This window comes from Triturus cristatus, chromosome 8 (genome assembly GCF_964204655.1).
Source record: "Triturus cristatus chromosome 8, aTriCri1.1, whole genome shotgun sequence".
Taxonomy (NCBI): domain Eukaryota; kingdom Metazoa; phylum Chordata; class Amphibia; order Caudata; family Salamandridae; genus Triturus; species Triturus cristatus.
In genome coordinates, this window is record NC_140591.1 from 1,685,805,240 (window position 1) to 1,685,830,852 (window position 25,613).

Consider the following 25,613-nt stretch of genomic DNA (forward strand, 5'->3'; position numbering starts at 1 on the left):
TGCACCTGTAAACCTTTTATGCTTCAATATGGTGACCCCCCGTATAGAGGCACTTTGTGCTGAACACACCACCACTTCGAATCCTAATTGTTTTAACAATCCACGATCCTTATAAGAGAGATGTGTCTCCGTTAGCATAACTGCCTGAGGGTTATACATTTTTAACTCTTCTGCAACCAATTGTCTCCTAATCCTGCTATTCAGACTTGCCACATTCCACGCTAAACATTTAATCCAATACATCTCGATAATGATTCCCTGCCACCTTTTTTTATGTCTAACTGAATTAACTTAATATAGCTTTCATCAACCCTATTTTCACTTTTATTTCTTGATACCCTCATGTTGACTTTTTCCTTTTTTTGCCCCCTCCTATAACCTCCCACACCCCCTTCCCCCTGACAAACTTACCCAGCCCCCTGTATCTGGAAGGAGGAATCATCCCCTTCTCACAGCTGCCGCTGGATTGGCAGCTAACTGGAACCCAGACTCCACGGCAGCGCCCGAGGCAGACCCACCCTTCAGTTATTTTCTAAAAAGAAAAGAAAAAGAGGACAGTAAAGAGAAAAAGTATTTTGACATACCTACAAAACTAATGTGAGAAAAGATAAAACCAAGGAAGAGGAAAAACCAAGCAAGCAACTTTCCTCTCTCCGCTTTTTACCCTCAGCCCAGGCCGAGACCCAACACCTCAAGCTTTATGTCACCGCACCTTTCTGCCATCTATGAAGCGCTTCCTTCGCTTCTGATTCAGATAAAAAAAAATATGATTGCCCCCCCCCGGATAGCCTCCAGGCTTGCTGGTTCCTGCAAAAATGCTTGTACCCCAGTAGCTTTTAATGGATCAATCAACTGCCTTAGCTGCCATCGCCTATGCATGGTTGCTTTGCAGAAGTCCGAGCGAAACAAATAGAGAAAGATTCGACAGCAACCGGTGATCTAGGACTAGCTTTCAGGGAAACAGCTTGTCGCAGCAAAACATTTCCAAAATAAATCAGAAATGGCCTTGGGTGACGAGTATCTTGCCCGCGCTGCACCATTGGTAGTCTATGAGCCTTGTGACCCGACTTTTGATGTCACTTCAGAGTCTGCTGGATATCATGGTTATCTGCCCTAACTTGAGCGAAAAGCTCTTGTGTTTCTTCTCTTAGGTCTTTCAAAGTTTGATGGATCAATGATAGCATCGGGGCTTCGCCTCCCTGGGTCCCTTTGCCTTGAAGGTCTTCTACCATATGTGGCATATAAGATGTTTGAGAGGGCCCGGTTGCCGGGGACTCCCCATGATGACCTGGGGTACATGTTTTATCAGGCGACATTCTTGAAGCTGACACCGAGCCGGATTCCGTGTCATCTGCCCCGGCCACTGCCGACCTGAAAGCCCCGCAGACATCGTCCGTTAAGCCAACATCCGATAACCTAGATATCATTGTTTTAATCCTCCATACTTGCAAATTGTCATAGTTGTGCACCGCAAGGGCTGCCTGGGATCAATCACTCGGTATTGTCATATGTCCATGACCTGCCAAGGTATATTCATCTATTTCAAGCTAAACAAAGGATCCATGGGTAGCCCTTCTACACTATGCATAGCTTTCAAGGCTGTGAATTGCTCTGCTGTTGGTCTTTGTGTATTCCTCCCAGACAGTGTCAAAAAAGGGGACTAGGTGAGGGCGGGATGGGCCATTCTGCCAGAATGACAGAGGTTAAAGCTGTTCCTTGGCCATCTTAGACTTTAAAGGAACCTTACAATAGCCTTTTATAGGAGAGTGGATCATTAGTAGGTGGGGCTACGCACTATCAGCTAATAATAATTCAACAATCACTAAAACAGTCTAGTCAAGCCTCAATAAATGAATCCTTGCTCAACCCTTGGCAGCTTGGCAATGGCTTAACTTAGGAGACACTTATGTGCAAAGTATTTAATATCACCAAAACAGCAAATAATTAAAAGACACAACACAATAAAATCCAACACTAATTTATAATAATTGAGAAGATTTTTTTATCTTTAAAATAACACCAAATTGATAAATATCTAATGTAGGGAACTGGAGATATGAATTTTTAAAAATTAAATAAAAAATGTGCTTTCAAATTCCAAAAAGCTTAAAGCTCCATACGCGGCTATCTGGTCATGCTGGACTGGCTCAAAGTCACTATTTTAGGCCGGGTCAGATAGGCCGAGTGCTAGATCCCAGTCAAAAAGCTACCTTCTTTCTTGGGGCTTTTCTCTCAACTCCAAGCTCTCAGGTTCTTCGAATCCAGAGTTCACTTTGACGATGCCTTGGTGATCCTCTGGAAGTCATTGATGGCAAGGAGCTCTGGAGCTTTCAGTGGAACAAACCAGCGAAGTCAGGCCCAATCGCAGTTCGACATCAATGGCTTGACTCTCGATGACCAGACAGTCTCCTCCTGGAGCTTCTTAGCAAAACTTTGTAAAAAGCTTCCAAACATTCACATCTTCATCTTGGTGGTTTACTTGGGGAGACAAGGGTCTAGCAGCACAGCCAAGAGTTCAGAAACTCTGGATTGACTCTTGGGGTCTGGACTCAATATCCCATAATCGCTTGCACACTCCAGGAAAAATCCAGCTACCACTCTTCAGCAGGGGTGATCCTTTCTTTGGGCTTGCAGATCACTTCTTCCACTACTTTTGTACCTGTCCATTTTGGCTGTGCTTCTTCTCTGTTTTAGGTAACTCAGGATAGTAAGTTCTAAAACAACTTTCCATAATAGTTATAATAAATCGGACAATGGCAAGTTGTTGGCTTTATTGTAACCATTCTTTTTATACTTTGAATCATCTTGCTAGCTAACTTCTTGGGGCACCTTGGGTTAGCAATTTATGTAGTTTTGTACTTTTAATTCCAAAGCCTAATTTGGACATAGTTTTATTTTAAAACCAGACTGCAAGGCAGGCCCGGCTTTAAAATGACACCAGACACCACTGCAGTGCGTTAAGTCCCTGAGGTCTAACCTACAAGCCCTAACATATACTTGGGACTTACAGGTAGGTTGTTTTGGCAATTAGAATTATATCAATTACCTTATACCTTTTAAGAACATAGCACCGGCCCTGGGCCTGGTTATCAGAGCCCAGGGTACTTTTTGAGTCAGTAACCACCAGCATCAGTCAACAAATTGGGGTGGTCAAGGCAAAAAGCATGACCTTCTTATGGCCCTCCCCCCAGACAACATGTGACTTCTCCCATCGCTTTTGTGCCTGTTGCTGCTCATGGTTCCTAGTCATCTTCCTTTAAGACAGGCACAGTCCTTTCTTTCTTTCTTTCTTTGTGGAGCCTTGAGAGTGCAGCAGGTGCAGTCCGTTTGGGTGTAAGACTTTTGTGGTGCAGTCCAAAGGCCCAGAAGGGCAGTACTTCTACTTCTGTTGTTCCAGGCAGTGTTCTGAGGAGCTCCTGCAGCTCTGCCATATTTATCCTCCATTCTGGGCTGGTAAGAAGGGGGATGCCCCAAACTATAAGGGTTGAGTTGCCTCCCTCTCACAGGCCCATTACGCGGCATATTGGATGGAGCCCCCCTTACATGCCTCATCCAGCAGTGGAAGATGAGTATATGGCCCTGACCCCACACTCCGCTTATTTAAACGCACATGTCATCCCGCGGCACCTCGCCTCTACCACAGTAGACTGCTCTGCCAGCGCATGGCCCAGCCTAGCTTGTCGACTCCATGTCCCCATACTCTACTCCCCCCTGCTACTCCTCCAGGGCAGGCTTGATCTCCCTGCCACGCAGGAAGGAGGGTGCCACCAACTCCTTCGGAAACTCTCCATCCAGAGCTGGGGTGAACTCTACGTCAATGGCACATTTTGTACTAGGAGTTTTCTGGGGACACCTCGCCCACCCCTCTGGAATGCTTTTTTTAACATTAGACTGTGACAAGACTTCAGGGCGCTCACCCCGTGCTTCCCACAAGAGCCTCCAACCATGACTCCACTGCATGCCCTCCTGCAGAAAACCACCCCTACACATGTTGTGTCACTACTATACCACACTACTCAAAAAGACTGTATACACAACCACCCCTCTGCCAGGCCACGCTGAGAGGAGGAACTCGCCTCCCCCTTCACAGACTGCCAGTGGTCCTTCTGCTGCCAACAGACTTGGAAAATATCCGCCAGCAGCAGGCTATGCATTATTCACTACAAATACTTACATCGCCTCTACTATACACCAACACGACTGAAGCACCTCCGCCTGCAAGACACCGATCGCTGTGACCGATGCGGGAGTGAGGGGGCAGATTTTAGACATCTAGCCTGGGATTGCTCTTCTATCCGACGATACTGGTCAGAAATACTGACAGCCCTTGACTGAATGACTGGACTGCACGTCCCAGAAGATCCCCTTGTTATGCTCCTTGGATACACCGGGGCGTTAGCCGCCCCCATGCGGAGATACATCTCCTTAGTGCTCTTGCTGGCCAAGAGAGGAGTTGCCTGTAGATGGGGTAGAGGGAGGGCGCCCAAATTCAAAGAATGGCTGCAGGATCTTATATATTGTCAAGACCAATTGCACACTTATGCTGAACTTCTACCGCCTTCCTCCCGCCCACGGGACATATGGTCTACCCTCCAGACTTATCTTCTGGTGCGCGCTGACACTGAGGACACAGACGATGCACCATGACCAGACGGTTGATGGGGCTTGTACTTGGGATGAATTCTACCCCCTTAGGCACCCAACTATGTCTGGAATACAGAGATCATTTTGATCTCAGGAATGGGAACATGGTCGGGTCACGCACAGGGTTACTGTTATTTCATTGACAAATGTGCGGATAAACTGTCAAATCGGACTTGATAAGTGGTAATGTTTCGTTAAGTATATCTTTGCATTTTTGTGCTTAAACTCAATAAAGAAGGTTAAAAAAAAGTCCTCCCACCAAATGGCTGTACTCATGGAGTAGCTTAGTATAGCCCAGCATCAGTCAAAAAATGGGGGTGAGCAGAACAAAAAGGATGACCTTCCGACGCTTCCAGTTTTAAATAACCACACTTCTCCAAGGTTTCTTTTCAAAAAATCATTCTAATCTGTATTGTTTCATCACAATATTCTCATTTCATGAATGAACCGTGTAAACTTCCATTCCCAGAATGCATTATTCCTGGTTTACCATGTTAATTTTTATCCCAATGCATTTCGTCCAGGAGCACGGCATACAGTCAAAATATGACATTTGTACATGGTGCTGCTCAGGGAGTCGACTCCTTTTCCTTTAAGACATGCACAGTCCTTTCTTTGTGGAGCCTTGAGAGTGTAGCAGGTGCAGTTCTTCTGAGTACAAACCTTCTGTGGGGCAGTCCATATTGCTTGCTAACTCGAATCAAAAGTTATACTTTATTCAATTTTAAGTTAAAGTTAGCCTATGGGGCTAGCAGCACTACAATAGGGAAACATTACTTTGGCTGGTTTTCTTTCTCAGGGCCTATAAAATATACACTGTATGGGTGTGAAAAGCGATATGGCGCTCCAACAAGATTCCACAGGATTTTTAAATAGAATTAGCAATCACCTGCGGTGCTATCAATACAGGGACTAACACCCAAATCCCCACAGACTCAATTTTAGATTCATATAATCAATTATTATTATTGATGCACACGCTATATATCAATTCACAGTGTGACCATAAGACTTAGATAATGACAATAAAAGAAAATTATTCAGTGGAAACTTCTGTTCTTCTTGTTTATTCACAAAAGAATCTTCCACTTTCCACCGCGTTTTGTCGTTTGAAGGGATTAACCCATACGACTTCCCCTGGGCTGGAAGCAATACAAATATCAATATGTTGAAAAATATACTAATAATGGTTCTATATAACACCAATTATAAACATAGACATGCCCCATTTCAAAAACTGGTGCAGAGGAATCAGTAGTGCTTAATAAAACTGACCAAGTTCATACATGTGCTCCGTGAGTTTACATGTGTACAAAAAGTATTTGTATAATCAAAAATAATGATTAGAAACAATATCTATAAAACTACCAATTGAATCATTTTAGATAAACAGAATTTTTTTTTTTTTTAATTCTCGTGACATCATGATTTTTTACCAAATGTTGATTATCTCACCAACCCTAGTGAGTATCATGCTCAGTGCATCAAAACATGAATAAATCTGTACCTCTCTTCCTGATATATTGAAAACCTGAAATAGTACAAATTTGTAAGCAATTACTGACTGCGTCACACATGAGGCAAAAGTCAATTCATGCGTTTGGACATCAAAGAAAACAAATCGTTACCTCTTATTTCTCGTTATCTTGTATAGCTTGTTGCAATGTCCTCAAAGTATATAAAAACTGGTACGTAACCTTAAAATATAATATCAGCTGATAAATAAGAGTGTGTGCATCAATAATAATAATTGCATATATAATATATTTTATATTGTATCTTTTTTACACCCTACCACTGGGGCACCTAGGACAGACCTTATGGGTGGCCTATATGCAATATGAAGGTAGTTTCGGATTTTCTAAGTAAATCCCAAAGTCGAATTTGGACATAGTTTTATTTTAAAACCAGACACCACTGCAGTGCATGCCTAACTGCATTAAGTTCACTGGAGTGACTAAACCTACATGCGCTACAATATGGTTGGAATTTATAGGTATGTTTCCTTGACCAATTAGAAAAATGTTAATTACCATATACCTTTATAGGACAGAACACTGGCCCTGGGCCTTGTTAACAGAGCCCAGGGAACTTTCAGCATCATTAACCACCAGCATCAGTCCAAATGGGGGTTATCATGGCAAAAAATGATAACTTTCCTACACCTTTTGTCAACCCATACTTCTTGGAGCCTTGGCAGGGGAAGGGAAGAGCATTCTGCAGACTGATGTGAGGGTAGTCTAGGGCTTCCCCCACTTCAAAGGCTGGTGCGAGGTAGAAATATTAGACCCTCGGAGCATCTCTTCAGTGCACTCTTGGACCTGTGGAAGAATTCAGGAGGATTGGCTTCACCCCCACAGGACTGCCCAGCTGCTGCCAGCGGACAGAGATTAATTGTCAATTCAATATACATTAAAAGTGAATACCAAGCCATTCTTATAGCTTCAGGGGCTGGAATAGTTCAAATTGTCAAACTGCGAGGAGTGTGGTGGTTAGTAATTGTGTTTTTACTATCATTGGCAGCGGTGGCAGGGGCAATGTGTGGTGCCAGCTGCATTTGCCTCCTGACGAAAGGCCTGGCACTTATTTTGTTGCTTCAATATGAATTTGCCTTGAAAAAATAAAAAACAAAAGGCATTTGACAAAACAGAAACAGTTGGTTTAATTAAAGACATTGGCACGCAGAGCAGGCAACAGAGTCGGGGTCTGAAGACTCTCTCAAAGCACATTGGTTTCAGCCGTCATTTTATACATTACATGAAACATTTTAAAATGATTTGCACATTCCTTTGAAGACAGAAATCTGGGCCTAGTCACAGGGCTACTAACCTGTCTGTTTGATAAGAGGTGCAAGTGGGCCTCAACCTTGCGTGGGCACAATGCAGGGTCAGTGGGCACATGTCCAGATGTCTGGCATGGGGGGGCGCGTAATCACTGCGTGTAGTGTGTTTGCTGTGTTCTGATTTGGCTGTGTGTTCCTAACTTAGTGTGGCATCTGGCTTTATGGTGTTTTTAGGAAGGTGTCCCCCTCCGGCCAAACATATTTTATTGGGCCAATCTCCTGAGACCATTGTGGTGTTGCTGCTTATCTGTGAGATCAATCTGGGTTTCCTGTTAACGCGCTTGTCTAAGAGTTACTTGTCCCCCCTACCTGTGATCCATCAATCAGTTGCTCTAGGCCTAGGTCGCAGGGCCTACCTGATCATGCATTTCTGACTCAGGGTTGACGGGGAGGTCATATTGGGTGAATTCAACAACTGAGATGCAAGCTTTTGATTATACGTACATGTATTATGGTGTACTTTGACATCGTATTTATAAATATTAACATTCCCCCCTCTACTTGAATTTTCAAATACATCAATTACCCCACACTCCATGACAGTCACATTGTTTGGGGTTGTATTTGTTTTAGGTGTGATTGTTATTACCTTCCAAGTTACTTGCATTCTACCTAATTTGAGGACTGTGTTTTCACAGTAGGAAAACCCCACTTGTAGGAAACTATACAGAATAGTACAAAAATGAGAATAGGGAGCAATGATATGCGTAGTCCGGTCACCCACCAGAGGGGGTAGGAAAACAAATTTAAAAAAACAGTCCTGCTCAGGGGTACCTCCCTCCTTCTTCATGTCAGCTTGTAGATGATGCAGTGTTTGAATGACATGAGTCAGTGTCCAATTATCCATATAATTTCTAAGGATAAAAGTACAGCAGAAGATACTGATCCTGGCACACATCCCACTCTCCATTGCAGGCATCAAGTCCAAAACATACCAATGTTGCATCACCATGAGGCGGATGGCTCTTAGCTCTTCCCTGATAGCATTTATGTTGAGCTCACCATTCTTGATCATCTTCAGTAGTTCCCACCTCGTTATTTGTAACTAGTGGGTGTTTGCCTTTGTTTGCAAGGTGAAGAAGGGTATGAACATCTTGCGTTTACTTGAGTGTCAAAACACAGCCTAAATTCTTCCGTAATGTCCTTGTACTGAGACCAGCCAAAGTAATCAGCAGTTATTTTTTCTCTAGCTTGATACAAGATGGTTGTTTTCTTCTGTAGCGGATGTTGGAACAACTCAGAAAGATCTTCTCCTGTGCTGACCAGGGTCAGGGTGTGTATAGTTATGAGAGCACAGAGGCCCCGCCATCTGGGGACAAGTTGAGCATAGACAAACTCGCCATACTGCCAGTAGTTACCCATCATTGCGGAGGAGCCCCTTTGCAGTATTGGTCCCCAATTTTCATTAGTGCCAAGTGGGAACTTTTCATTGCCTCTGAAACACAAAGGATGCAGTTTAGGTTTCCGTGCAATTAGGGGTGTCCCCTTTCCTTCTAGCCATGTGTATGTACCTATCTCAGTGTCCCAGAATTTCTGACATGGGGTATCTATGCTGGCATTCAACCCTTCCCTTCTAGACTAATTTCCCATTGTATCATCGAGGTAGAAGGCCCTGCACTGGATCTCCATGCCTGCAGTCCATTTGTTATAAAAGAACATTGCCCCAGACATGGTAAGGGCCACCCCGGGACCACAGCAGGAGGTGGGAGCAGATGTGCTTTACAATGGTAAGGTGGTTTTGCTACATCCAGGAACTTCTTTTCTGGAAAATCTCAGAGCCAAACCGTGTCCTCCTCTATGTTGCCCCGCCTGCACATCCTGTCTAGTCAGGTTGAATAATGCTAGGTTTGGTGAGAAGGTACAGTGCAGTGGTATTAGTCTTGTACCTGGTGACATTTACTACTACTCTATGGGTATCTACTCTACTAGGTTGTATGTGGGTCCTAATCCTAAATAGGTACAGGTGGTTGAGAGTTTTTGCTTTTGGGGGGCTATTTCCTGTGATAGGTAAAGTCTGTCTGAGCCCACCACATTGGGCATCAGCGAGCAAACTAGCACAACCTATCCGACTTTTGGGCACCCATGTGCTGATACCATGTGTTGTGTAAGAGTGATCTGTGTAGCATGCGTGGAATACTAGTGTTTGGTTCAATGGAAGTGTAAATGAAGTGGGAGAGGTCCCCTCCAAGTGCTGTAGAATTGTCGAGGTAGAATGCATGTGACTGGGCAGATTTCGTGCTACGGATGTATGTGCCCACAAAAATATTAAGCAGATGGTGCACAAATGTGCAATAATACATACTTTTTGGAACATGTCTGGCCTTGGGAGGGTGTCTGGAGGATTTGTATGTGGCTTTCTGACATCCGGGGGTGGCTTTGCTTATCACAGTGGAAAGAGTCAGTTTGCAAACAAAATGTATGTAAAAAATTGTCGGTGGTCTTTTATCTTAAACCCGTGGGCCTTGTTTAGATTGTGGATGTTGCTACTGAAAAAATGGGTGGCCACAGTAAAGGTGGTGCACATACGGCTCGATTGCAGACCTGTTCCATAAGAGCTGTAGGCTGTAGGTCAGCTTTTAGAACAACATTCATCATTATCAGTCTTGGGAATTTCTTTGCCTGTCCGTTTTGGAGAATATTTGTTACATCCATTTTAACCTCTTAGTGGGGCACTGGAAGGTTGCCCCAGTTGGGAAGTTATTTTAGGAAATGGTGAACATTTAGTCATGGAGCACCTGAGGTTTTTTTTTGTGGGACATTTGGTCCTCCTCCCTCGTCATCACAGAGGTGGGTGTTTTAGTGATGGGGTCTTCGTGGGAGTGTGGATGACACTTTTTACCTAACTACTGTTTTATGGGCACTGTCAGACCTCTAATACCCTACTTTCCCTACTGTGTGTAGTGTTTGTTATTCAGACGGTACATTTGACCTAAACATGCATGATGTGCTGTGAACGGAAGAGGTCATGTCACAATTTGGGGGTTGTGGGTAACTGCAAGGTTTCCTGAGGGCACATGTCTGCCCCTCCGGTCCCTGAATGTGGCAGTTAACAAGATTTTTCCTAATGGAGTTGTGTGTTTTGATATGCCTATTTTCTGGAAGCTTCATTTTTTAGCTACTAATGGGCTGCTTCCTGCAGGCCACTGTGTGCCTTCCTTAGGTCTCATGTATTGTTGATCTTATTGTGGCATACCAGTTGGGGTTGAGAACCAGCTCTGTAGCTCCAGTGATGTTGAATGTGGCAATGACTGGCATCAGGCCTAGTGCTCCCTTGAACAATATTTGTGAGGCCTGTGTATTTTCATTCAACAAGCTAGATGAGGTGGTGAGCATATCCATGCACCTTGTGCAGGGGCTGCGATGGTCAGCTAAAGAACCCCTTTACATCCCAGGCCCCCTTCTCCCTCGGTTCCAGGATGCTTTGGGTCTGCCACCCTTGGCGGGAATCAGGGACTTCTTACCCGGTGGCATGGTATTCCCACTGTTTTGGAGGAACATGAGCCCATGAGCGGACTTTGGGTGTTTTGAAGCATTAGGGGAGAGGAGGCAAATCTCTGGCTTATGATGGGAGTCAGGTGTGTGGCTGGGACTTGTCGTGCTGTGATTAACAAATAGCACTAACAGATGGCTGATTGCCCTGGTGAATTTCCTTAATGACTTGGTGCCAAATTGTTGCCTATTTGTGCGTGGAGTACAGAGTTCTATTGGGCATCTCGACATTCTGCCTGTGTTAGATGAGGGGACCTGAATGCCTATTTTTGTGCACTGGTGGGGCCGCCCTGCCCCCTTTTCAGGCTGCCCTCCCCCCGGGGCATGGCCAGCCAACCCCACCATGGGGGACTAGCATAGTGTGGGGTCTAGGCCCCTGCAAGCACCCAAAATGGCGGATTTTGGAGTGGATACCAGATTGAACAAACATACGATAGCCCTTATTTTTTCCTGAATGCAAGAAAAGGCTTGAGTTTTCTGCTAATGCTGTGTCACTAGTCTTTATTATTGGGGGTGTTTTATGAAGTTTGTCGCGATATTGGGGGTTTGGATTTACTGCCAATTTAGATTGGGCGATTGTGTGAAGGCATTGCATCACTAGGCAGTTACCCCTCCCTGTTGTGGCTGTGGCCCCGGTGCTTATTGGGCTAGGTTCTCTGTCTGCTGTGGTTGCTATGTGTTTGGCCAACCACCTGGTCCCTGTTGCGGTGGTATGTATGCTGACTGATTTCCTTGTGGCTGAATGTGCTTTGCGCTGGGAGATGATCTGGAATTGGTTTTGTGGATGGAGATTGTGTGGAGACTGACCCAGGCCTTTCGATCTTTGCTCATGTTAAGCTTTCAGGCAGTATCGTTTGGCCATGTGGCCTATTCAGTGACAGTAGTAGTACTCTCTGAGGTCTGGCTGCTGCCAGCCTTCATGGCCTCTGACGCTAGGACTTGGTGGAAACCCTCTGGGATTAGGCATTAGAGCTCCCTTCAAAACTGGTGCTCTTTGCACATTTGCGGCCAATGCAGCCCCCTTGTGGGCAGTTTTACTCAGTTTTTGGGGCCTGGCTTAGTGGAGCTTTTCCGGTCTTGCTCCTATTTCTGGCCCTTCTTAGTGGACCACTGTGTGGGGGTTGCATGTGATAGCCAGCGCCCCTCGGCCTCTGGGACTATCCCCATGTGGTTGGTCGGGGCACTTCCTTGGGGTAGTGTATCATTTTCTGGGTGTGCCAAGTTCCCTCCTATAGTCACTTTCCTGGGCACTGCATTCGACAGCAGCTGGGGGCAACGGGGAACGCACTCCATAGCTCCGTTCACCCTTGTCTGTGACACTACCTCACTTGTGGAGGTGCCAGAGTGGCTACAGACGCTGTGCTTGGTAATGCCAGGGATATCCGTGCTCTGTTTGTCACTGCCGTTGCCCCTATGTGCCTTGGGCCGGCTGCCACCTAGCCCCAAGGGACTCAGTGGGCATTCGTGAGTCGAGGTCCCGGTTCTCTTCCTTCTTGTGCAACTTATTGGCTAATAAAGTTTTTATCTTTTTGGCAGTTTCCACTAAGAGGTAATGTGCACAGCAAGCCCACTAGTAAGCAAATTTGCATAGCTCAAAGACATTTCCTGTAAGTTTAAGGACAGCCCCCACGAATGGGGTCGGACTGGGTGGAGACACCCTGGCTGTTATCCAAGTGGAGTGGGAGCGTCTCACTGGTTGGTGCTCTGAGTATGGAGCTTCAGGGGCGGAGCAGGCTATGGTCCCATTCTCAGCAAATTGGATGGACATTTTCAGTTTGGTCATTAGGTCTCGTCCTAAGAAATTAGTCGGGATGAAGGAAGGTACAGCCTCTGTCGCCTTACCCTCTTCCCCCTATTCTATAGCTAGAGACTCTGTGAAGGGGATCCCTGCCACTGTGCCTGAGACCCCTTGTATGCTTGCAATGTTCTTTGATATGGGGACTTCCCCCTCCCGTAGGCATTACCTTCTCACCTCTGTGTCTAGTAGAAAGTGGTAAGGTGTCCCGTTTATCAGCAAAATGATCATAGGGCAGCCTGTGGTGGACAGTAATGGATGTGTGTCTTTCGTTGCCCTGTCGGCCTCTGACATGATTATTCCTGTATCCTCATCCTCGCTGTCAGATGCAGAAGGACTGGTGTCTTCCTCGCTATCACTAGTCGTCGTATTGTTTAGACCCGCTATGAGGTTCCTGGCTGCTCATAGAGTGTATGTTTTGTGGGCTTAATGTGGCAGATGAGGGGTCGGGATTTAGGGGATTCTAGCACCGATCTGGGGTGAGACTGAAGTATTTTGGGATAGCCAGTCGGGTAACCTCCAAGCCCTGGTCCTAGCGTCTCGCTGCCCAGTGGTAGGCCCTCTAACCCCCTCAACCAGTGGGTGGTGTAACCTAGTGCAGGAACGGCTGACGTAGTCGGCAGCAGAGAGAACACCTCTATGCCGGTGTAAGGTGGGGGAGGTGCGGATGTCTTGCTTACAGATTCTGGGACAGGATTGTAGGTCGGTCCACCGTGAAGATTGCCCATAGTTCTAACAGTGCCGCTCTTTTATTCTTTTCCTGCCCTACGAATTTGGTCTGGAAGTGCACCCTATTGTGTTCTAATATGTTGGTGTTGAAGGTTACCCTCTCTTGCCATGGGAACGCATGTGTCTTAGCGTGTGCCTGCCACTCACAGCAAAATGCTAGCCTGCATAGGGAACTTAGTTACATGTGGTTTAAAGGGAACTCCATGATGGGATGGGAACTTTTTAAAGGGCTAGTACACTTCTAACTTCTAAGGGCATTTAGACAATCCGAAATTCCACTCTGATCGTGGGTAAAATATGTCCAAGGGTTTATGCCTGCAATAACTAGTTTTAGCTCAGTTTAGCACAAAGATGCATCAAACAAACTTGGTACATAAAACAACACATATGAAGAATAACAACCTGTAAAAAAGTGCATTTTTCAATTCAAAACTTTATGAATTGTACATTTAGCAGTAGAATAGCAAAATGCAAATAAATGAGGACCTTTTTATACGCACATACAATCGTTAACTGGACATAACATTCAACATAGAACACAGCTGAAATAATTTATCAGCACCCCAATACCAAGACAAAAATGCATCAATTGAAAGCCTCAATTACAATTGAACAGAAAAAAGTGACAGAGGAATAAACGATGACTTTGTCCAAAAAAGCCTTAGCTCGCTCTTGGCGCATGCCTCTCAATGACAAGGGGAGGGTCTGCACGGTACACAGACCTGAGTGAGCCCGATAGACTGTAAGTAATGGCTTAGGGACAAAGATTGTATCATTTTAAAGCCGAGAAGAAGCAACTCGACAACTTCAGGCCCTCCTTGGCCATGAACAAGCCACACCTTACTACCCAAGGTCCAAATGTTTCCCTAAACTCTGAATTGCACCCTGTTTCACACCCAGGGGCTTAGTTTAACTTCCGTGTCATGCAGAGTGGTCCAAGCGAATAACACCTCTCACCTTTTTCAGACACCACCAGTGTTGAAGAGACCGGTGATGCTGAGAAAAACCCTTTAGACTAAAAAATAAGACTGAGATGCTGGCTCTATATCACAACCAGGGCTATGCCTACCTTCTGTGCCACGCCCAGCGGTCCAAGGCGTGCGGCCCCACCCCTGTATCACACCCTGGGATCAAGCCCACCTTTTGTGTCTCGCCCAGCGGTACACGCGGCCCCTGTATTACACAGCGTACCCACAGTGTCATGCCCAGTGGTCCAAATGACTAAATAACTGTCACCTTCCCTAGTGTGCTGACTATCGAAGAAAGGTGACCTTTGTGGGATCGCCTCCGAAGCTGGCCTGCGACTACTCAGCTCAGACACATACATTAGGCAATATGTTAGATTTCTGTTGGCGGCAGGGCGCACAGGTCAGACTGTCAAGCTCCTTCTTAGTTTGCCATATTCCAAATTCTAGGACTAAGGATCAGATGTGGCCTCTTACCTACTGGCGGTGGCTTCAGGATGGACTTCTGCCCCGTGGATTTATCAGAACATCCAATCAATTGCGGCCTCTGTTCGACGTTCGTGCTGCGCAGATGTGAATCCGTGTGGTTGAAGTTCTGCTCCTTCGGCTGCAGTCGGTCTTGAAGAACCAGTCTCTCCTGGCTGACTTGCCAAAATGTTGCTTGAATATGAATTTACCTTGAAAAAATAAAAGACAAGAGGCTTTTGGCAAAACAGGAACAGTTGGTTTAATTAAACGCAGCGGCCAGGAGAGCAGGCAACAGAGTTGGGGTCTGAAGACTGTCTCAAAGCAAATTGGTTTCGGCCATCATTTTATACATTAAATAAAGTGTCATGAAACAATTTGTACATTCTTTTGGAGACAGAAATCTGTGCCTAGTCCATGGGCCATAACTGGTCATTTGATACGAGGTGCAGGCGGGCCTCGACTCTGTGTGGACACAATGCAGGGCTAGTGGGTATGCGTTCAGATGTCTGGCATGGGGAGCGCTTGATCACTGCGTGTAGTGTGCTTGCTGTGTTCTGATTGGCTGTATGTTCCTAAATTAGTGTGGCATCTGACTTTATGGTGTTTTTGGGAACGCGTGCCCCTTTGGCCAAATAGATTTTTGGGGGGCAATCTCCTGAGACCACTGTGGTGTCGCTGCCTAGCTGTGGGATCAATCTGTGTTTCCTGTTTGTGCGCTTGTCTAAAAGTTACGTTTACCCCCACCTGTCATCTGTCAGTCAGTTGCGTCAGGCCTGGGTCACAGGGTCTGCCTGACCATACATTTCTGACTTGGGGCTGAGAGGGAAGTCATAGCAGGTGAATTCAACAAAGGAGATAGGAGTTTGGTATTATATGTACACATATCATGGGGTACATCGATATCATAGTATCAATATTATTTTTTTTCTTTTATGAATTGAGCACTGCCATGAACCCTGCACCTGGGATGTGCTGGAGAGAGTCTTAGCTCCCCTAAGGAATGCTAGCTAGGTCCTGGACCCTTGGTAGTTGTGTTCATGGTACTGCTCCCGTCTAACCCCAAAACTTTTTAACCAAACACTTCCTGTAAAACTGACACAAGACTGGTATCTACCTGCCAGCTGATTCAAGATGCATTGCCGGTCGGCCTGACCACTGTGGCTCTCACTACATTCTTCTCTGCAGCAGCAAATCCTGTTCAGCTGGACCTCTCGGTGGCAGCGTTTCACCTTGTGGACCTCTTTTTGGCTACAGCCTACATCTTCACCACACTGGAGGTTTTCACTGCCCAAAATGTTGTCCAAGTCCGAAGGTAATATTCTTCACCAGACTCGATGGTGACCAGCTCCCCATCGACAATGACAACCTCCTCCGCCTGGAAATCCAGCTTCTCACGCTCAGAGCCTTTACCCACCATTGTGGATAGCATCACTGAGGCTTTGTCCAGTGGCTCCCCAGCAACTATACATCTCCTCAGACACCCCCAAGTCCGAAGAAAAGTCGAGATCATACCCACTCCACTTTGTGTATTCCTCAGGTGCTCCGTGGAAGCCAGCCTTAACTGTTGACTTTGACCCAGTCTCATGCGACCAGAAACCTGCGTTTGGCACTTTGGTCTTTTAGGCACTAGACTTAACTGAAAAATGTAAAAATTCATAACTCTGGTACTACTAATTGAATTTAATTTGTTTTGGTGTTATCTATTTTTCTTAATTGGTTTGGGATTTTTATTGTCTTGTGTTTCCACTTCATTACTGTTTGTGTGCTGCATACTAGTTTACACTTTGCCTCTAAGTTAAGCCTGACTTCTTTTGTGCCAGGCTACCCAGGGAAAACAAAGGTTAATTTATCATTTTTTATTTTTCACTCTGACAGAGATTGTATTTGTTGATTGAGTAGGGCTTTCATCTCCCCCAACCAATAATCACAATTATTTTACAATACTCCTGCACAATTTATTTATTAGGTCTTGTGAAAGTAGAGTTAAAAAACCTGCATCACAATAGGTATACTGCACTAGCAGGTATAGTAAAATATGAATTATATGTAATTTATCACAAAAGTTACACATGTCTCTAGAAGTCATAATAAACTATCAATGGTGAATAATATATATTAGTGAGGTTTAACTGTACCACACCAGGTTTGAGGCTCTAGCAGTCACAGTGAAATATTAATGATGCTGAAGTGTCATAGATCATGGCCACTAGAGCTACAGGGCACAAGCAGCCAGACTCAACATTAATGACATGAGCAGTATAACAATAGGTGTAAGGCATCGGCACACTATTAAATATTCATCATGTTAAACTGCGTCACCAGAGGTATAGTGCACTGACAGTAACAGTAAAACATTCACGGTCTGTAGATGTATCACAAAAGATCACAGTCAGAATACATTCAAGGCATGAGCATCCATAGCCAACCTTTAATGTCATGTCCAGTGTCACAGGAGGCGCCAGGTACTAGCTCCCACAGCAAAGTGTTAAGGATATGTCACTGTTCACTATTAATGGTGCGTTCATAATAAAATGCTAATGATATGTCACTCTTCACTATTAATGGTGCGTTCATAATAAAATGCTAATGATATGTCACTCTTCACTATTAATGGTGCGTTCATAATAAAATGCTAATGATATGTCACTGTTCACTATTAATGGTGCGTTCATAATAAAATGCTAATGATATGTCACTCTTCACTATTAATGGTGCGTTCATAATAAAATGCTAATGATATGTCACTGTTCACTATTAATGGTGCGTTCATAATAAAATGCTAATGAAATGTCACTGTTCACTATTAATGGTGCGTTCATAATAAAATGCTAATGATATGTCACTGTTCACTATTAATGGTGCGTTCATAATAAAATGCTAATGATATGTCACTGTTCACTATTAATGGTGCATTCATAATAAAATGCTAATGATATGTCACTGTTCACTATTAATGGTGCATTCATAATAAAATGCTAATGAAATGTCACTGTTCACTATTAATGGTGCATTCATAATAAAATGCTAATGATATGTCACTCTTCACTATTAATGGTGCGTTCATAATAAAATGCTAATGATATGTCACTATTCACTATTAATGGTGCGTTCATAATAAAATGCTAATGATATGTCACTGTTCACTATTAATGGTGCGTTCATAATAAAATGCTAATGATATGTCACTGTTCACTATTAATGGTGCATTCATAATAAAATATGAATGATATGTCACTCTTCACTATTAATGGTGTGTTCATAATAAAATTTTAATGATATGTCACTGTTCACTATTAATTGTGCGTTCATAATAAGTAATAATGATGTGTCATAGTTAAATAATAATGGTATGCTCATAATAAAATTGTTATATATGTAAAAATGAAGAATATGTCAAGTCATAATTGATAAACTGATATTTTAGCAAATAAGGTATATGGCAACTCACTGTGGACCGTATTACCGGAGTCCCTCGGGGGCCCCAACTGCTATTTACACCCACTTTGCACGCCCCCAGGGCACTTTGGTATTGTAGAAGGGGCCGCTGACACTTGTGCCTCCCCTCCTGTAATACCGATAGCACTGGCGCACATAAAGCGCCAGCGCTTCCATCAGAGGGCGTTCCCTCATTTGCATGTGGGCATGGTAGTATGCAAATGAGGGAATGCCGTTGCCTCTCCTCCCGTGCCTTATTACAGACACGAGCACAGAGGCAAAGAAGCTGTCAGGGGGCGCACTGACAGTGCACCACCTTAAACGTTGGCACACTGTCAGTGTGCCTCCTAATAGCAGCTCTCTGTGGAAGGGAAAGGGGGTCCCATGGAGCCCACAGAAATCCCCTTGCAGGTGTCTGCAGTCACTCACTGTACACTGTACCTGATCTTTAATCCCCATTAAAGTGCTGGCGGGTTGCCGACTGCACTGTAATAAAAAACACAGAGTGACTTCAAAGCATCCGCTCCATTTTTCATCTGAATGCGCGGCCCCCAGGGCAGCAAGTGCTCACAGATGCCCTGGGAGTGTCCATACCGTAATACGGCCCCAGGTGTGTAAGTGCAAGTTTAACATAAGTGGGGTAAAGAGAGAGATTGTAGTATTACACTCGGAGGGCACGTGCATTGATAAATGCAGAGCCCCTCTAAGGTGGGCAGAGCATTGCCAATAGTCTGCAGGCTGAGCCGATGCCAATCAATGGCAGGGGCCCGGGTCTTTGCAGTCATTGGAGTTTCATCACCCCTGGGGGCTGGCTAAAGTGAAATCTGTACCTCCACCCTGCCCAGCAGCAGCTGGGAGACCATTAGTGGGAGACTGACCAACTGCAAACATCAGATGGAGACCTGCTTGTGTGTACAATACCATCCTTTACGGCACTCAGGTTGTTGTGAGGTAGAGCAAAGTGGGAAATATCCAGTGGAAAAGACTGGGGGCCTAGTAATGATGCTGCTTGCGTTGATCTTGCGCCACATAACGTGGTGCAAGAGTGATGGAATCTAAAGACGGATTTTTGAAGCCATGCAAAGTGACTTTGTGTGGCTCTGAGTGGGTCAAAACATTTGGAGTAACGCAACACAGCCAAGGGGCCATTTGCACCGCTCTAACGTGGCTTTGTAAAAAAAATGTAACGCAATGCTGCGGCTTGTGCTACATTGCATTACATTTCATTCTGGGAGGTGTTCCGTGGGTGGAGCATGGTTTCTTCTCGCTATTTCCTCTTTGTATGTGTGCTGCAATATGCAGCAAACATGAAAAGAGGAACATGCCTCGAGAGATTACTTTTGTGTAGGAAGGAAAACCTTCCTGCACAAAAACAATTCTCCTTGTAATGCAGGCACCTTTGCACTGTGGTGCAAGCGTGTCTGCATTGGTGCAAGCGTGTCTGCATTGGTGGAAACGTGTCTGCATTGGTGCAAGCGTGTCTGCATTGGTGCAGGCGTGTCTGCATTGGTGCAAGCGTGTCTGCATTGGTGCAAGCGTGTCTGCATTGGTGCAGGCGTGTCTGCATTGGTGCAAGCGTGTCTGCATTGGTGCAAGCATGTCTGCATTGGTGCAAGCGTGTCTGCATTGGTGCAGGTGTGTCTGCATTGGTGCAAGCGTGTCTGCATTGGTGCAAGCGTGTCTGCATTGGTGCAAGCGTGTGTGCATTGGTGCAAGCGTGTCTGCATTGGTGCAGGCGTGTCTGCATTGGTGCAAGCGTGTCTGCATTGGTGCAAGCGTGTCTGCATTGGTGCAGGCGTGTCTGCATTGGTGCAAGCGTGTCTGCATTGGTGCAAGCATGTCTGCATTGGTGCAAGCGTGTCTGCATTGGTGCAAGCGTGTCTGCATTGGTGCAGGCGTGTCTGCATTGGTGCAAGCGTGTCTGCATTGGTGCAAGCGTGTCTGCATTGGTGCAGGCGTGTCTGCATTGGTGCAAGCGTGTCTGCATTGGTGCAGGCGTGTCTGCATTGGTGCAGGCGTGTCTGCATTGGTGCAAGCGTGTCTGCATTGGTGCTAGGCTGTCTGAAGTGTGCCATATTCTAGTAGATATGACACATTTCTGTTCTCTCCATTTCACTCAATGCAGTACAGCAAGTTGCGAAAGGTTAGTACATATAGCTGATCGTGTATTCAATCAGAAACCAGTACATTTCTGGTGATGTAAGGATGATTATTGTTAATTCTGTTTTTTATTTAAATATTTTCAGGAACAAGAAAGACGTTGAAATGAGCGTCCTTGAGTCTTACGAAGCCTTGACTCAAGGTGTCGCCAATTTGGACCTTACAGGAAGTTCCGTTCCTTGTGAACTACTCCTGATCGGGGATAAGGCCTTCCCCCTGCTCGTGAGTACCTCTGGCCAAGTCCTCATCGCAGCATCTCACTACGGGAAGGGTCGGATCGTGGTAATCCCTCATGAGTCCTACCTCAAAAGCCCAAAGTTCTCACAGTTCCTCCTCAACGCTGTCAATTGGCTGAAACCCTCCGCAGATGCTCTGGTTGGTGTCCAGTCTACCTTTGACTCCCTGGTGAAGACCTTCTCCGATCATAGCATCAAGGTGCAGTCCACTGAGGGGTTTCTGGAATCCTTTGGCGTGTATTGCATGGACGCCTATAATGCCAATCAGAAGAATGAGCTTATTGCATTCGTGAAGAACGGAGGCGGTCTCCTCATCGCAGGGCAAGCCTTTGATTGGGCCTCCAAGCACGGCACAGAAAATGTCTGCTTCGACTTTCCTGGAAATGAAGTGATCAATGTGTCCGGCATCTATTTCACATCCAACCGCGTTGAGGGGGAAGTTTTCTCTATCTCCAAAGAAATCCCAGTTTGTCCATTGCTTGTCAAGTGAGTGAAAACAAGACCTTATCATTAAAATGTGGTGATTGATAATGGAGTAAACTTCTGAATCAATTATGCAATTTCTCTTTTCTATGTAATATGTAGACAGAGTAGCACATGGAAATGGGATGATGAACTTAAATAGAAAGGAAAGAAATATTCACACACTGTGCATGCGGAGAAGTCCTGGCACACTTGACTTGTGCACGGTTATAATGATTTCCAAAGTGTAGGAGGTGAGGCTGAGGGTTGCAAGTGATAGAGGCGAGGAGGTGGCAGTGGTGTGGGGTCAACTAGTGGTGGTTTATGGACTGAGAGGTGGGTTTGGGGTTCGAGAAATCATGTTCTATGACCCAGCCAGGATGGGTCAGGTGGCCCCGTCATTACTTACAGGACCCATCCTAGAATTCTGTGGTGCAGTTGGCACAAGCAGGTCCTCGTGCCAGCTCCCCTGCGAACGTAGTCCTGTCCAGCTTGCCCGCAAACCGCTACCCTCTGCTGCCTCTGGTTTTGTGCTTCCTCTGCTCGTTTTGTGCTCATTTTTCTGCCTCTTCTCTGCTCTCTCCTGCCCTCTATTCTGCCTCTTGCTGCCCATTCTGTTACCTCTTCCTGTTTGTTTCCAAACTTTATCTGACCTTTTTCTGCTTGTTACTGACCTTTATTCTGCCTCCTCTCTAGTTTCTGAACTTTATTTTGCCTCTTTTTGCTTGTTACTGACCTTTATTTTGCCTCTTTCTGCTTGTTTCTGATCTTTATTTGCCTCCTTCTGCTTGTTTCTGATCTTTATTTTGCCTCTTTCTGCTTGTTACTGACCTTTATTTTGCCTCTTTCTGCTTGTTTCTGATCTTTATTTTGCCTCTTTCTGCTTGTTTCTGATCTTTATTTTGCCTCTTTCTGCTTGTTACTGACCTTTATTTTGCCTCTTTCTGCTTGTTTCTGATCTTTATTTTGCCTCTTTCTGCTTGTTACTGACCTTTATTTTGCCTCTTTCTGCTTGTTACTGACCTTTATTTTGCCTCTTTCTGCTTGTTTCTGATCTTTATTTTGCCTCCTTCAGCTAGTTTCTGACCTTTATTTTGACATCGCATTCACTGCACTATACAAATGCTGATTGATGGATTGAAGTGACGGGCAAACGAGGCCTCTGTTCTCGGTAAGTCAGTGGGGTTTGCTGATAATGTCGTGGCGCGGGGCGGGCCTCTGTATGAAAGTTGCCAGTAGTGGGATCTACAGCTGCAACTCCACCCGTGAGTAAAAGGTTACATCGGCAGCATGCGCATGTACAAGAAATATTAATGCACTCCATATGTCAGGGCTGCCTCTGCCAGGGAGCTGTTGTGTGATTGGTGCCCTGTAATTTACACAGATTGCAATAGGTGGCGCCATTTTAGAAAATCTATTCATCAAACATGAGATCCAAAACGAAGAAATCACAGAATGGGGAATAACATTTATGACCCAAGCTTGAGAAGCCTGCAGTCAATAGGGGTCGCCTCTTTAATCTGAAGGACAGCACCAATATTACAACTGACATCTCTGCCTAACTGTAAGAAGTGTTTGAGAGCCTTCAAACCCTATCCGAAGATATAGATCATTTGAGGCCCGCATTGGACCCAAAAAAGTATTCTCTATGGTCCCCCTTGAGCCAAAGGGGTTGGATTTCCAACCCCCTGGCATTAAGGGCGCAGTTGAGGTGCCACCCTGAATTAGAAATCCGATTGCACTACAACATACGCAAAGCACTGAACTCTAAAGCGTATCGAGTCCTATAATTCTAATACCCTCATTTTGCTACCTCGAGGCGCTAACCTAGCTTTAGCTAAATCAGTAATCAGCAAGCCTAAGCTCGGGGTCCAGGAGAGCTGCCCTCCAGAAAGTTTAACCAGAACGGCTGTTCAAGCGGCCCTGCTCCAACATCTGGATGGTGGTGGCACTTTGCACCTTGACCTCCCATATCCCACACTGAGACCCCAAAAGAGCATCCGACACCCTGCAGCACGCCCCTCCAGGACGCAAAGAAATACGATCACACCACCCTCATCCTGACGGAACTCCCTTGACTCCTCTTACCGCCTGCACCATCCTTAAAACCAGCTGCATCATTTGCAAAGCCCTGTCCATCACCCCCTGCTTATCCCTCAGACAAGGCCCTCCTCTCTGGCAGATCTCAGAACCTCCGCAGCAGTGCACCATCAGAGTGCAGAGGAAGAAGTGTACAGAAGATGCAACTCTCTAAGCTGGTGAACAACAAGAACGGTAGCCTTATTACTTTCAATGCCCAGCCCTCAGGCCAGCCACGAACCTGTGCCTACCCTCGGGCCAGGACCCTTAGTGCAATACCCTGCCGCCTGCACTTTAAAGACGGTACAGAGATCCTCCTGCTGGTGGGTGCAATAAGTGACAGCATTTGTGTCAGAACCCTTTTCAGAGGGCCACGGGCACGCGGGGGATACTGGGCCCTGCCGCCGGGGATGAGCCCTTTTACGCCTGATGCCTCGGGCTGACCTACTATGGAACCCGAGCAGCCGGGCCAAGAACCCCTTCCGCACTTGACTCTCAGTGGTAAAGATGAGCAAGCAGTCTAAGGCCCCCTTGAGGGGGGTCTGGATGCAAGCTGGTGAACACGGCTCATAACTCACAGAGCGAGCAGCAGCAAGGAATCAATGTTCACCCAAATATGCTTGTATTAAAAGAAGGATTGTATTCCCAACTCTAGTGCACAGGAACGTTATGGAACTTACAGACACAACACATTTCCCCCCTGAGGTGTGGTGCTGTAGCGTTTTACTGGAAAGCGTCTGTTCGACCCGCTCCTCGCATGGTGATCAGGGTTATTCCCCATTCGGGGCATGCTCACCAGGAGGCCTTTAACTCAAGAGTCCAATCTGACTTTCTATTTATAGTCCGGTGTCTGAGCACTGCAGCCCCTTAGCAGCGAGTCCCCCGGGGCCCGGTAGGCCCATCGTCTTCTTCCTGCGATGTGCCCAGGCCACTTCACATCTAACCCATGTAGGCCGAGGGTGCGTTAGGAACACAGCGGTGTAAGTCTAAACATTGAGTGCACCTCTTGGCTTCACTCCGATGACACAGGTTAGAAAGGTCCAGTTCACTCCTATTGATGGTACACGGTATGCTGCCGCTACTGCACTTGCGCAGCTTAACTCCTGGTGAAGGCGGCAGCCTTCCACAACTATGAGGGTTGCACTGGGGCACCCCTCCTGCTCCAACAAGACCACATTCTGTGACACAGACCTATGTCATGGCGCACATGCATGATCCATGCTTGCATATGACAACACAAAGCAGCACTAGGGACACAGGCATCAGTACATCCAGGATAGGGGCACATGTCCATCAGATGCCGAGGAGGGCTCTCCATGCCAGATACCTGCCTTCAGGCGCATTTGACCCACTTTCTGTCTTCTGGAGGGCTGGCTGAAGGAGGCTCCTTTTTGTGGCACATTGCCAGAGTGCCCCCCAAGGCCATGCAGCCATCATACTGAGGAGGCGCAGAGGCGAAGTGATTCCTTCATTTGCATCATGGATTAACAAGCGACTCAGAAGACACTTTTTTAACAAATACAAAATATAGTCAGGTATGCCGCGCATTTGGAATCTCTTCTTTATGATGGGTTGGAAAACAGACAAGAAAGTAATTACAATTCTATGGTGTGGACTCAAGTGTTGTGGGTCACGCTCGAAAAGGCAACAGGTGAGGGAGGACAGATCACGGGTCGCTGAGGAAGGTGCCCAGACCAACAGCACCCCCTTTCTTTTCAAACATGCAGTATAATCATGGCAAGAATGCTTTCTAGTTATTGAATTTGTGAAGTACTTTTACAAAATGACTGCTTCTCTGTCTTGTTCTGGCATATTCTTGTTGATGTTTCTTTGGGTTTTACAGATTTAGCTTTTGAAAATGTATGGAACCCACGGTGTGGCACACTTGTGTGAGCGATCATGCCCTATTTGAGAAACCGATGCACTTTGGTAATTACTGTGGCAGTAATCGCATTGTGTGGTGTCCGGTCCCATAAGGAATAATGACAGAGACACTGCTCTTCAACTGTCTACATCTGACTGCTTGTGTTTCCCAGGAAGGCAGCCATCATTATTAACTAAATGACCTAAAACAAACTAAAACCCTCATCTCACGCTGGGTAAATCTCAGGAGGGAGGAGCAAACCAGCATAGCACAAATGCCACTCCTATATCCCTCTCCAGCATTCAGAAGGTGTGTAGTGAAGTTAACCTCTCATTAACTCCTTTCTTTAACTCATTACCTCCAAACAAGGGGTTTAGTTTAAGAGAGATCTTTATTTGCCACAATCTTCTCCAACTTCTGGCAGCTGCTGGACATAGAACCCATC

The 25,613-nt window shown here is 45.7% G+C and overlaps 1 protein-coding gene across 1 annotated transcript in view; it reads left to right on the top strand.

The window, feature by feature from the left end:
* LOC146808605 (TRPM8 channel-associated factor homolog) overlaps positions 1-25,613 on the top strand; it is a 234,221-nt gene that overhangs the window by 27,397 nt on the left and 181,211 nt on the right. Inside the window, exon 2 of the mRNA XM_085623623.1 lies at positions 20,614-21,249. Coding sequence (XP_085479749.1) covers positions 20,633-21,249 — 617 coding nt within the window. The 5' untranslated portion in view covers positions 20,614-20,632. The remainder of the gene's footprint in view (positions 1-20,613; positions 21,250-25,613) is intronic.